The sequence below is a fragment of the Mixophyes fleayi genome (assembly GCF_038048845.1).
Source record: "Mixophyes fleayi isolate aMixFle1 chromosome 2 unlocalized genomic scaffold, aMixFle1.hap1 SUPER_2_unloc_7, whole genome shotgun sequence".
Taxonomy (NCBI): Eukaryota; Metazoa; Chordata; class Amphibia; order Anura; family Limnodynastidae; genus Mixophyes; species Mixophyes fleayi.
In genome coordinates this window covers 374,031-389,000 of record NW_027445884.1, presented here as the reverse complement: position 1 = coordinate 389,000, position 14,970 = coordinate 374,031, and the positions used below count along the sequence as shown (strand labels likewise).

Below are 14,970 nucleotides of genomic sequence, written 5' to 3'. Positions count from 1 at the left end.
CTGCCATTTTGGAGATTCAATTTATAACTTGCCATTAAATGCAGTAGACTACACTGTTAACAATGTCCCACCATTACTGGACCCTGCTGTGGCGGAAAGCTTAATGTCACTATTGGGGAGCGCATGTCTGTGACATCATAGGATTTCCCTTTTGTAAAGAAGAATAAACACCTTAGGTGGTATGCTGGGTGGGGAAAAGCACCTAAAATCTGAATTGGGTCTCCTCTGTAAACTTGCACCAATGGACCCAGACAATGTGTCTTACAGTAGCTGCTGTGCAGGTTATTAATAGATCCAGTGTAAATTGGATTTATAGGTTCTGACTATAGACCAAGTGGCAGCCCCTGTGATCCTTGAAGGTCCCCTTTGGTGAAGGAAAAAGCATGCAAATAAGATACAATCCTGTTTCTCCCTTTATCAAATATTTATTAGGTACATATTTGGTATTCCTCTACTTGGGGCAAATTTAGCTTATTAAGATGTACCTGTAATGCAGTTTTGAAATATAACAATAAATAGTTAGACCCGAATTATAATGTACAATTATTAGCACACATGCCTAATTGATAAAACCAATTCTGAAACTGTGCCCCTTTATCCCTTTGTCATAAATGTATTACCCATCATTTAGATTAGCCGTCTGTGTGGGCTCGGTCATGTATATTATTCTGAGCCAGCAAGATTACTGTCTTCAAAGCTGGGATATGATGTCGGACATTTTTGTCGGGACTACAGTGAGCGTGCTCCTGACATTATACGGCATGCTCACTCTCAGGAATACTTATTAATATTTATAGCTGGCCACAATTCATGCAGACATGTTTTGAATTTAACTTGTGGTAAAACTGATTTTTCTTCCCTTTCGTTTTCCTGCTTATTAAAATAAAATGAAATATATTTATTGCAGCATGCTACCAAAAGAGAGCCTTCTTTGTCACAGGAAAATAAATGCAACTTGTGGAAGAGTGAAAAATCAGTTATTCTCTGTGAAGTTTACAGATTACAAATGTGTGGAAATGGGTCTGGTCAGTAGAACAAGATAAAGGGTTTAATGATTTCCTGGGATTCTTGCTTTTTCCCTCAGGGTTATCCGTGCCAGCTGCTGCCTCTGACTGTTGCAGGAATCCCATCAATGCACATCTGTCTGGATTTTATCCCTGAACTCATAGCTCAGCCTGAACTGGAGAAACAGGTCACTTATGTTATCTCAGTCTTTTAGAGTTCATATATTGCAATAGCTTCAGGTATAGGGTAAAGAGACAGCAATCTGTTTTACTTTTCACATTAGGCTATAGTAACCATTGCTGCATTCTTTTCAGTATTGACTCTGATAGCCTATACTGATTTGGATGTTTTATTTCTCTTTACACAGTAGAAAATAAGGCACTTCAGCTACCCAAATGTAACTATTCCATTCACCTGAATGTAGAGCACATAAAGCAAAATTAGTTCTGTATCTTACATATAGTCAGATCTTTTATTATATCCTAGAAGATGACGCACCCTCTTCCTTCTCTTTTTTGTAACTCTACACTCTGCATGCCACTCGCATTTTAATCGCTTTATGCACTGTTTATGATTAATAAGGTGTGACTCACAAATTAATATTCCTGTTCTAATAAATATAATTTCCAGGCTGCAAGAAGTATGAAAAAGTATTCAGTCCTATACCTTTTCCAACATGTACTCGTATTATATATAGAATTACTGAATGTCACCATATTCATACAGAAATAATAAAATTGTTATTTCCCTTTCATCCTATTTGGGGGACACTGCTACCATGGGGTTGTCAGAGTGGAGGTGCAGTTGGCACTTAACAGGTTAATTTTGTTAATGTATCAATGTTGACAACCCCCTCTCCTCTGCAACCCACTGTAGCCTTTTCAGTATTGGTCAAGTTTGCTCTGTTCTAATACAGAGCATTCACTTACAAAACTCGCTGCCACACTGATCGAGGACCGCTATACCGGCTCTACTAAAAATCTCAAAGAGCACCGGTAATCGGAACGTTGGGTACTGCCATTTTGGAATGCACCAAGTCCCCTCCTAAGCAAAGGAGGGGGTGCATTTGTACACAAACAAAGACGGCCACCAGGAATCTATTACAAGCAACTGCTGCATATCATAGATGCAGCAGATCGCCTTTTGCCAGCAGGAAATACTGGAGGAGCAGGAAAAGGGTCTGTAGCAGTTGAACCATTCCAAGGGCGCCAAAATAACTGCCCGGGAAAAAAAGCAGCAGCCATTTATCAGGGACACAGAGCTGCTGACAGATCTCTCCTGCTCCAAAAGACATCTTAGCCTGATTGGAAGGCTAAGTACCACTTTTTCTTATATCTCTATTACAGGGGTATAGGGGTATATTGAAATTAAATTGTTGTTACCATAGCATTTTTATTAAAATATAGAATACTAATTGCACTAACACATAATCTTACCGGGATACTAATTTTTGACTCGTAGACTAGCTGGTATTTCTCTGTTTGCTTGTGAGTGATTTTTCTGTATTTCATTCTATTACTGTTATACTGTTCCCTTAAAAAAATGTCTGATAAGGGAAAGGCAACTTGGGCAAAATATGTGTTCCAAGTGTAAAGATAAGTTACCAGTTAGACTACAGGACACGGGGGTACCTTGGCCATGCAGGCTCAGGTTAGTGCTCCACCACTACTGGAAATGCCAGCATGGGCAAATGCCCTGACACAGGGGGGTTGAGACATTGGTAAAGCTGCTATCTAAACCAACAGAGATTCCAGCGTTGCGGTGGTTCTCCCCTCTACCTCAGTAGCAATTGACCCCCTTGTAACAGGCAGGACTACGGGGATCGCAGAGTCCATAGACTTAGGAGAGGCTGGGGCTCCATCTGTCCTCACCTCACAAGACCCTCCTACAGGAGAACTGTCTTGGTCAGCTTCCCTAGTTAGAGGACTTGATAGGTTAAACAGTTTCTTGGATGTGCCAAGACTCTTAACCAAGGTTAAACAGTTTCTTGGATGTGCCAAGACTCTTAACCAAAAATAAGCCACACCGATCCACTAACCCCTTCTGACCCTCTCTGATTTAGAGAGATTGACGATTTGGTGGTAGCAGTTTGTCAGACATTTAGGTATTCTGGATCTACAAGAGACTAGAACATCAGATCAAAGTCTCTTTAAAAAAATCTAGGAGACGTGTGATCCGCTTTCCTCCATCAGTGGAACTTAAGAAAATAGCAGAAGCATTCTGGAAACAACCAGTGCGGAAATTTACTGTTCTTCGAAGGTATCTGGCTTTATATCCATTAATTGAGGAGAACCTCAACCGTTGGGAACTGGTTCCAACGGTTGATTCACTGAGCACGCCACATCACACGCCCTATCCCAAGCATAGCCTCCCTGCAGGATAATACTAACCGCAAGATAGAGGGATTTTTAAAATCTATCTACACTGCGGCAGGTACTTAATTCAGACCTATGTTTCCATCGGCATGGGTTTCCAGGGCTGTGGAAACATGGGCTGACCAATTAGCAGAATTTCTTACCCTCACCCTGCATCTCAAGGAGGATTCTGGATGCTTATATGAGCCCGCCCAGAATGCAGTCTCCATTTATTCATCTATTTCTGCAACCGCAGTAGCAGCCAGGAGAACTTTATGGCTCAGGTCCTGAGATGAGGACACTGAATCCAAAAAGACTTTAGAATCACTCTCTTATTCATGGAGAGTATTATTCGGTTTGGAACCTGGAAATTTGTCAGGCCACAGGAGGCAAAAGCAGCTTCCTCCTAGTAAATATCCCAGAACCTGGGGCACCAAGGTTTGGTTCATTTAGACAGTCCTTTCGTGGGGGCTCCTCTGGCCGGGGACAGACACACAGACCGAGACCTGCGGCCTCAAGAGGACAATCTCGTATTGAGGTAGGTCTTCCTCCTCCTCGAAACGTCCCTCTCCCAAGCTTCCGGACAAACAGTCAGTTTGACGGTCTCCCTCCCCTCCTCGCGGCTGTGGGAGAAGGTGGACGTCTGCTACTGTTCAGAGATCAGTGGTCAGCCTCCTCAGAAGACTGTTTGATTTGGGGTATCATGATGAGAGAATACATGATAGACCTCTGAGGTCTGGCCCCTCTTCGGTTCTTCGCAACCAGCTTGCCCTGTGACCCTCGAAAGAAAGAGGCAATGCTTATATGTGTTGCCTCTCTTTCCGCCGGAATCATCCATCAGGTTCCGTAACACCAAAAAAAAGACAGGGTTCTACTCCAGTCTCTCTCTGGTCCCAAAGCCGGATAGTTCGTTCCAACCTGTTCTAAATCTAAAGCAGTTAAACCTGCACCTGCGGGTGGTCAGGTTTCGAAGGGAATCCCTCAGCTCAGGTCAGTCATCAATAGACTGGAACCAGATGAATTCATTGCTTCTATAGACATCAAAGATGCCTACCTTCACATACCTATCTGGAAGACTCATCGGGGCCCCCCCTAAGATTCACGGTGGGGCTATCTCACTACCAATTTAGAGCTTTCCCAGTTGGCCTCTCGACAGCACCAAGAGTGTTTACAAAAATAATGGCAGCATTTCTTCTTTCCAGAGGAGTACAAATAGTGCCCTATCTGGAAGAGCTGCTCATCAAAGCTGCCTCAGCTCTCCTGCTAAATCAGCACCTGGTACTCACTATCAGGATCCTGGAGATGCATGAATGGCTCATAAATCGTGAAAATTCCCATTTGATTCCGTGCCAGAAAATTACCTAATCATGGATACCAACAATCAAAAGGTTTTCCTTCCAGAGGACAAATCTCAATCCCTGAGGAACCGGACTGCTCGGGTTATGACCTGCCACAGTTCATCGGTCCACTTATGCATGCGTCTATTAGGAAAGATGGTAGCGACTTTCGAGACCATTCCTTATGGTCGACTTCATTCGTGCTGCTTCCAATGGGACCTCTTAACGAAGTGGTCAGGATCCCACCTGAAATTAGAGGGGCAACTGATACAATTGTCACCACAGGCGAAAGCTTCACTCAGAGGGTGGATGGTCCAGGACAATCTGACAATAGGAAGGTCCTTTGCCCCATGGTCCTGGATCTTGGTAACCACAGACGCCAGCCTGACAGGATGGGGGCTGTGGTACTTCATTTTATGACTACAGGGATGCTAGACCGCTCGGAATACTTCTCTCCCCATCAACATTCTGGAATGAAAAGCCATGCTGATGGCCTTACAGAGGGCCCAGGTGATATTTCATGGGCACCCAGTCCGTCAATGTGACGGCAGTACCTTATGTCAACAGATGGGGGCACCAGAAGCGCAGGAGCAACGAGGGTGGCGGCTCAGATCTTGACCTGGGCAGAAACCCACGTTCCTGCTATCCCAGCAATTTTTATACCAGGAATCCAAAACTGGGTAACAGACTATCTCAGTCGGCATGTGATATTGCCGGGCGAGTGGTCACTCCATCCAAAGGTCTTCCAGTCTCTGTTCCTATGATGGGGTATCCCGGATCTGTACTTAATGGCATCTCTTCACAACAGGAAGGTACCATAGTTTTGCTCTCGAGCAAGAGACCCCTTTGTGGTGGCCATCGACGTAATGACGATGCCATGGGACTTCAGGTTGGGGTACCTCTTTCCTCCCGTCCCTATGATTCCCTGCATCCTTCGATGAGTAAAGCAAATGGGGCTCCCAGTCATACTAGCGGCTCCTGCTAGGCCACAGCGAGTTTGGGGCAACTGGTAGCTCCACGTCTGAAGTTACCTCTTCGAGTAGACCTTCTTCAGCAAGGGCCATTCACACATCAGAACTTGCCTCGGTTCAATTTAACGGCATGGCTGTGGAGGTCCAGAGGTTTCTCTCCGCGATTAGTGAATACCCTCATTCTTTCTAGAAAACCAGTTTTGGCTCGTATTTACCACCGCATCTGGCGAACCTACATTAGATGGTGTGAGAGCCGACCATGCCACTCTGCTGCTTTTCGTCCTCCACTTTTTCTGGCTTTTCTCTGGGATGGCCTGGATGCGGGCCTTCGTCTAGGTTCATTAAAAGTACAGATATCGGCCCTTTCAGGGTATTTTCACCTGCGCTTGGCAGACATTCTCAATGTCGGAACCTTCTTGGAAGGAGTCCTGCATATCCAACCTTCATATGTTCCACCAAGGCACCCTGGTTTCTTAACCTGGTGCTTAATATGCTTCAAGGACCTCCTTTTGAACCGTTACACACTGCAGAATTACGGTTCTTGACTATGAAAGTTGTATTTCTATTAGCTATTGCATCGGCTTGTAGAGTTTCCGTATTGGGTGCTCTCAAGTCGTGAACCATATCTCATCTTTCACTATGATAGGTCGGTTCTCAGAACAGTTCCTGCTTTCCTACCAAAGGTGGTTTTCAGCTTTCATGTGAACCAATAAATAGTGTTTCCGGTATTCACGGGTGGCCCACGGTTTTCAGGGACAGGTTCTATGGAGTTCCTGGATGTGGTTAGGGCTCTAAGACTTTATGGCAAGAGGACATCAAAGATTTGCTGCACGGATTCATTATTTATTTTGTTTGACTCCTCAAAACAAGGGTGGTCGGCCTCTAATAAATTGATTGCTAGATGGTTTACTTCTACTATTAAGCAGGCTTGTATCAATGCTAACAGGCCTGTGGCAGATCGTATTGTAGCCCATTCTTCCCGTTCAGTGGGGGCGTCCTGGGCTGCTCAAAATGGGGCCTTAGCTGACCAGTTGTGCAGGGCAGCCACTTGGTCCCCCGGTCCATACTTTTACCAAATTTTAGCAATTCAACGTATGTGTGTCAGTGGGCACTGCTTTTGGCAGTAGTGCTCTACGTGCCGGGCTGTCAGAGCGGTCCCCTCTTAATGGGACTGCTTTAGACTGTCCCCATGGTAGCAGTGTCCCCCAGATAGGATGAAAGAGAAAAGAGGATTTTTATACTCCAGATAAATCCGTTTCACTGATTCCATCTGGGGGACACTGCGTTCCCTCTCTTCTGCTGTTTGTTCTCTGGTTGGTTGACTCCCCTTCCTTACGGCTTTATATTTGGACTGATGAGGCTACAGTGGGTTGCAGAGGGGGGAGGAGTTTTTCAGCATTGATGCATTAACACAGTTAACCTGTTAAGTGCCAACTTCACCTCCACTCTCTCATCCCCATGGTAGCAGTGTCCCCCAGATGGAATCGGCGAAAACGGATTTATAATGAGTATGAAAGTCCTGTTTTATTGCCAGTAACTGCAAAATAATTCATACATCTATTTAAGAAAAAAACACATGACAATGAAATCATTCTATACCATTCTATAACTAACCATGTCTGGACTAGCTGTTCATTCAGGAGAGCGAGACATCAGCAACTGAGTGCCTTATCCATTGTGCAGTGATGCGTAGATCAATAAACAAACCGTGTTGCCCTTAACCGGATGGGAGTTATTAGATAGGTTTAGTTATATTTGTCCTGTGCCTATTCATTTCCAGTGAGTATTCTACTCTGGAAACCAGCACAGACTTAGAAATTAGACTCAATTTTGGAACACTGAAACAATTCTACATAGAAGAGGTTTACTTACTGACAAATGTATATGATTTATTTACAGCCTGTAGATGATTGTGAATATAATATATAATACAAGTTTGGATAGTGTTTGGTTTAGTCATTTGTAGCCGATGTAAGATAACCGACATTTATTTTATGTCTGCAGATATTTGCAATCCAACTTCTTTCACATTTGTGCATTCAGTATGCATTGCCCAAATCTCTTAGCATGGCTCGTCTGGCCATTAATGTAATGGGGACCCTGCTCACAGGTAAATTTTTGTATATTTAACATAACAATGTTGATTGTCATAGTTTATGGTTTAATACAGTGCTGATAAAAAACAGAAAGTAACAGTTTCTAACGGGCGCTCTAAATAAGGGATGCAGCTATTATTACTCTTAACATACAATACCCCAAAGTATGTAAAAATAGCAAATGAGATGATATCAATAGGTAGAGGAATAATTTAGCGCTTCCCTTTCATAGACCTATGCATATAAATCAACCAGTAAGTAGCGCTTCCCTTTCATAGGCATATGCATATAAATCGAACAGTGGATAGAATATGAAAATCAGACTCATCTAATCCAGATAACGGAAGTCCTTTCCAAAGTCAAATTCCTACAAAAAGTAGTGTTGAATCAGACAGTTCTTCCGTTTCTTCTATAGACATTGCGGTCTCACTCTCCCTCCTATCGCTTTTGTATATGAGGTCTATAGAGAATTTTTTCAAACAATCTTCTATGATCATATGATCATCGCCTTGGATGTATACGAGAGTCTTCTATCCAATTGCTACACATTAGAAGATTGTTTGAAAAAATTCTCTATAGACCTCATATACAAAAGCGATAGGAGGGAGAGTGACTCCGCAATGTCTATAGAAGAAACAGAAGAACTGTCTGATTCAACACTGCTTTTTGTAGGAATTTGACTTTGGACAGGACTTCCGTTATCTGGATTAGATGAGTCTGATTTTCATATTCTATCCACTGTTCGATTTATATGCATATGTCTATGAAAGGGAAGCGCTAAATTATTCCTCTACATTTTGATATCATCTCATTTAATACAGTGCTGTCTAACAACTGGGGATCGAAAGTGCATTATTCCCAATGAGTGTACTTTAATTTAACAGAATACAAAATATAGTTTGCCTTGCTTATGTTCCTCTTTTCTATGCTTTTATAATCATGTTTTGTTTTCTTAGAAATCCTGTATTTGTTACCTAATTAGTAGGGTAAAGTTAAAAATAAGATTCCCTTGCTCTTTGATAATTTACCTCTTACTATAATACAGTTCTTTCAAGTGATGTGGAAACAAGTTAATATTAAGTACAGTATTAAACACTATATATGTTTTTTACTCACATTGGTGGTCTAATGTTAGCTAAAAATAAATGAAATGGCATAAAAATGTTGTCAAATTATTTTATTAGAAAACAATTATTTCAGTGTTTGACCAATCTGTCTTCTAACCTGGAGGTGTCATTGATATTCAGGATATAGTTTAGTTATAAACCTAAATGCTCTTCATACTGTATTGAGCCTTAATTTTCCTGTACAAAGCAAATAACTTCATAGTTTACTAACTATTACATGACATCATGGTTAAATACTTGAATTAATTTAAAGTCGCATAATTTCTAAAATGATCTATGTAATCTGTTCTGTACTTTTGTGTACAGCAGTGACTTAGTTGTGCCACATGGCCTTTATGACAGATGAGAGAGTGTTAATTGTGTTTTTTGCTTGGTTCCACCCACCAGCTGAGGTGGAATGTTCTTTATGATGTCACCAGACTTTCACATTATCCATGTAACATGTCAGTGGACATGTGCCATCAGGCTGCATCTCCACAGATAAATATAATATGCCATTATAGACACTACAAATTAAATGTAATTTTTTTTTTTTTGTTTCTTTCTGTCCAGTACCTGTAATTACAAAATAAAGATGGAAGAAACTAATTAAACCCTGTGCACATTTGTGTTTTAACTTCTGCTTGCCAGATATAATTATTTTAGTATAGTGAATGTGTTCAAACGATGGTTTAAAGGCAGACACTTTGCCAAATTTTAAACATGTTTAAAACAGTGGGGATAAAACACATGGACAAGAATATCCTATTGACCAGAGTGCTTCAGTGCCATTTTAGACATCTCCATAAAAAGGATGGTTTTATCAAATTGACTTGCCTACCCTGTCAATTTCCAGTGATTACCATGATGTCTATCTCTGCATGCCACTCATCTCCCCACTGCATGGAGATAATGTCAGGGGGTTGCAGACCTCTGGCTTTCATACTTCACTGAAATGTGTTGCATGTTCTATTACAGTGTACTGCTGAACACATGGTTTATATACAAATACCCATTCAAAATGAATGTTTGTGTATTAATTGAATGAATGATTAAAGTTTGTAATATTGCCAATGTCCTAGAGTATCACCTTAGTCTTTCAAATCAACATTATCCCTCACTGGTATATTACCTATTGCTTTTGGTTTTTTTGGTTTGTTTTTTTTCTTAGCAACCCACCTAGGTGTTGTGAATTAAATGAGTGTGGGTAAATACCTTCTAGCAAACTTGTGATGATAGTTTTAATTTTTTCTTCTTTTTGCAGTATTAACTCAGGCAAAGCGTTACATATTTTTCATGCCAACATTGCTTTGCTTGGTATCGTTCTGCCAAGTCTTCCCTCCATTATATGAGGACATCATGTCGCTACTTATACAGATTGGGCAGGTTTGTGCGTCAAATGTGGCCACTCAGACCAGAGATGTTGACCCAATTATTACACGTAAGTAGAAATTGAAACTTATTATTATCGTAGATATGTAAGGCACCACAGTACTCCGCAGCGCCATACAGTAGGGAAAACAGTACATGCATAAAACAAGGACATACAAGGCAGACAAAACAAATGCAGACATGAAAACAAAGGGTATGAAGGACCCTGCTCATTAGAGAGCTTACATTCTAAGTGGAAGAGGGCATGGCTGAAAAAAGAGGAGTAAATGTGTCTGAGTGGAGATTGGGATAGTTTTATGGGTACATTAGTGTGAATAGTGGTATTGAGGATAAGGTCACCTTTAAAAAGAGATGAGCTTTCAGAGAGCATCTAAAGATTTGAAGGCTGTGGGAAAGTCTGATTGAGTGGGGTAGAGAATTCCATAAGTGGGGAGCAGCACGGGAGAAGTCTTGTAGGTGGAAGTGAGTCATGGTTACCAGAGACGAGATAAGGCTCAGAACTTCTAGAATACAAAACAATTTATCATATGGCAATTGAGAAGGGCTGCCTTCTACATGGGATGAAAGTGACCAATATACAGTAGTGAGGTAGGATATGTGCACACTAGTGTCTTTTTGATTTGTATGTGTTTCTTGCTCTCTTTTCTGCTTTTGGAAGTGAAAGAATCCAATAGGAGACTGCGGAAGAAAAGCGTCCCCTTTTATATCGTTCCATCTTTTGTGCTTTTAGAAAAAGATGAAATACAAAGCGATCAAAACTCCTACCTTAATTTTTCTAAACTTAGTGCTTATTGAAATCTTAGGTTTTCCTCACTAGCATTTTTATTACATATACTCTTGCAAACGTTAAGCAGCTGTGAGTACATAAAGGAATCCATTCCTGAACAAAGCTTACCGCACAGGAAGGGGGGGAGTGGGGGTACTTGGATATATACACTATATGGACAAAAGTATTCGGACACTTGACCATTACATCAACAGGGACTGTAATGACATTGTATTCAAATACATATACTTTAATATGGAGTTGGTCCCCCTTTTGCAGCGATAACAGTTCAGCTGAGCTCTTCAGAACGTCCCATTTTGTATCACAAATTTTTGCAAATGGGGACTGCATGGCTAAGTGTTTGATTTTATACACCTCTGGCAACGGGTCTGATTGAAACACCTCAATTCAATAATTAACAGGTGTGGCCAAATACTTTTGTCCATATAGTGTATGGGATCATGCAACATGCAATTTTAGTTTTTTGAGCCATGCAACCTGTTTTAGTGCATAAAAACAAGAAGATCTTGGTCACTCATTCACTCAGCCAGCTTGTTTAGAGGTTTCTTTATTTTAGTACATGTTTAAAAACCTCTCTAAGTGCTGGACCATATGTGAGGAAGGTGTTACTATTAGATAGTAAGTTAAGAACAACAACTACAAGAAAATAAAGTGAGCACTTATTGATGCATAGACCCCTGTATGTTTATTAGCTAAATATGCATCACTGCACATCGCAGTGATGCATATTTAGGTACCACTTAGATGCACCATGCCGGGGCTACTCTGGGAGCCCCGGCGAAGTGACATCTATACAGCAAACTTTTTTTCCTGCTTAGCGCTGCCGGTGACAGGAGGAAGTGCTGTGCACATGCGCACAGCACTTCCACTGTACCGGATTCTGTGAAGCCAGAGAGGCTTCAGCAGAATGCAATAGGAAATGACAGGTAACGCCATTCTGAGATGGCGTTACCTGTCCGTGCAATGCAAAGCTTCATGCATTTCAGAACATCGCAGTCCCCATAGTAATCTATGGGGACTGCGATACTGCACGGTGTCAGCCTAAACAGAGGAGATTTCTATGAAATTTCCTCTGCTAGGCAGTTAATACATAGCAAACTTACTTAAAAGATGGGAAACGGCCATTTCCGCATCTTTTAAGTACGTTTTTGCTTGATGCATAGACCCCACAGAGTGATTGAGATCAGTAGCTCGTAAAGAGTAGATATAACATCAATCAAAACAGATTTTGGAGAAAAATAAAATCATGAAACCGCAATCAAAAGTGGTAGTAAGGAACAAATAAAGAGTAGAGGTTGATTGAGGGCGGCGGTGTGGCCTGAAGGGGTGATTGTAGGTATGGGAGGGGATGGAGCCAGGTGTACTGGACCTAGTAGATTACTCAATTTAGACTGAGAAGGGGAGGTTTATATGGAAGTATGACTCCAAGGTTTCCCAAACCTTGCTGAAAGATTTAGAAGTGTTACAGAGAATACTAGCCATACATTATATTTTATATATGTGACAGATTCTGTTCATGACTGACTCTATGTCTGGAGCTTAAGATTGCTGCCAGTCTGTGGCTATTTGGCAAGTGGCTGCTGAGACGATATGTCTAAACAGCTTGTCCTGGTACTTGGTGGCTGTCGGAACTCTAAGCGGAAGGAGGAAGAACCTTGGTGGAAGGGGGATATCGAGATGTAATAGGGTGGATGAGAAATTTCTGAGCTCCAACCAGAACATTGCTACTTGGCTCATTGCAACCATATTTGGAGGAATGAACCGTCTGTTGAGCAGCCTTTACAGCATCTGCTCTCAACTGTAAGGCTGGGTACACACTACAGTGTTTTAATCTGGTTATCAGGCCAATTAAACGATAAATGACTGTTTGGCCCAATATCTCATTAGTGTGTACACTGCAACAACAAACAATTATCATTCATAATCTCATCATATTGTTTAATTTGATTCTTAAACTAAAATCCCGTTCAACGATGGAACAATGTCGTTCCAATTCTGCATTGTGTATGCACTCGCAACTGGCAGTGTCCATAGATCTCTTTGGAGTGAGCAGAGTATTGATCTTTTCAGCCGATGACTCTGACAGATGAAGAGCACACATTGAAGGTAAAATATATTTTGTGTGTACACATGAATCAACATGCTGATTGGGCCAATTTTTTTTTTCCTTCAGTCCTTTGTAGAATTGTTAACTATATTTCATCTGCAGAAATTTTCAGTAGTGTGTACCCAGCCTAAGAACTGGGTGGTAAAGAGCTATCTGCAGGCTGCTGGGCCAGGGGAGCCAGAGGAGACCGATGAAGTACCAAAACTTTCCTTTTCAATCAAAGTCCAAGTTCTTGTTGAGCTTGGGATGTTCCATAGGACGTATTTCCCAAGCTGGGCTGCCAAATAGTAATGTTAACTTGCCCCTCTTACCCACGTGCAGACATCTATAGGGTTGGGAGGCCAAAGCTGGTGCACACACTGATGCTTTTAAAGGTTTGCTGGTTATTGGAAAAGTAGACTGTCTTTATTAGTCAAGAATATTTGATACCTGTCCAAAATAAGACTTCTTTAACTGAACCTTCATGCCACAAATTAAAAAAAATGTTAACATAATATAAATTAACATTTTGCAAGGTATTGAATGTGTTTTGTGAATTGGTAAAGGACCCAATTTGAGGCACCAAGGGACTAGCAGTGTACAAGGGTGATCAGTTTGCCCAGTCCTTATTTAAAATTGTACTGGAGACAGAATGGCTTTGTATGGAGAGTCACTTCATGTCCACTTTGAGTAATGTTTTTTTTTCTTTTTTTTTTTTTACACGTCGAACAGGCCTGCAGCAACTTAAAGAGAAGGAACTTGCCAGCGCATTCACTCTTTCCCCATTGCCGATATCTTCTACAAAGGACCCAGAGAGTTTAGATCCAGATGTACAGCTTTGTCAACGAGTTGAAAGTACCATCATTGAGATAATTAACATGAGTGTTACTGGAGTGTAAATAATCTGATAATTTAGTTCTATCCATTGTTTATCTGTATCAGATTTGACAGTGTAGAAAGAGACATGCACAGAAAATGCAGTAAGGCTTGGTGACGACGCCACGCATAATGGCAACATAAAACCCTGAACTTTCTGTAGGTTTGGATAGTCAAATATCTACAAGTACCATGTCAGCTGTACAGTCTAAAATGGTATACAGAGGCCTAAATTTAAAAGAAAATGCTGCAGATTCATTTATATTTCAATAAGCCTAACACACTGCTGGGTAAATGGATGCAGTAATGTATTCACCAAAATCAAATGATACAATATGTGAAAATACAAAATGCAAAAGCATACTTAAAAAATTCCCAAAAAAGTCTCTTAATCTTGGCGGGACAACCATTTGTTACATGGGGATACAGATGGATATGAGTGGGTTGTCCAAAATCACTGCTACATCAGCCAGTTTACAATGAAACTCTTTGTATATGTTCTTTAAGGAGTTGAGAATTTGTATTCTAATCAGAAAGCATTTGTGTATAAATATTTAATATTAACTATCCACTGAGGTTGCTTTATTTACTGTATATAAATACCGTTTTTGAATGCAACCATGGATACGTCCCAACAAATATTGTTTACATTTTTAGGATTCCAATATTTCAACCTCTTCACCCCTGTTAAATAAAAATTATATATATATATATATATATATATATATATATATATATATATATATATATATATATATATATATATATATTTTATTTGCTAACTAGTGAATATGGTTTAATCTAATCCTTGGTCAGTGGTATGTAGAATATCTTATTTATGTTCTCTGATAATTGGTTTGAGAACCATTGTGCTACAGTCACATACTTCAGGGAAGCTAAGTGGCCATTGCCTAGTGCTGTTCAACATTTTCATCAAAAGGAAACCGTATATATATTCTA

The 14,970-nt window shown here is 40.8% G+C and overlaps 1 protein-coding gene across 2 annotated transcripts in view; it reads left to right on the top strand.

Moving 5' to 3' along the window:
• Positions 1–14,055, top strand: part of LOC142109666 (integrator complex subunit 2-like) — a 66,513-nt gene extending 52,458 nt beyond the window's left edge. For both annotated transcript variants that reach the window (XM_075193732.1, XM_075193733.1), the window contains exons 21-24: positions 1,085–1,192; positions 7,672–7,777; positions 10,134–10,310; positions 13,867–14,055. In XM_075193732.1, the coding sequence (XP_075049833.1) occupies positions 1,085–1,192; positions 7,672–7,777; positions 10,134–10,310; positions 13,867–14,033 (558 nt within the window). In that variant the 3' untranslated portion in view covers positions 14,034–14,055. The remainder of the gene's footprint in view (positions 1–1,084; positions 1,193–7,671; positions 7,778–10,133; positions 10,311–13,866) is intronic.
• The last annotated feature ends 915 nt before the right edge of the window (positions 14,056–14,970 follow it).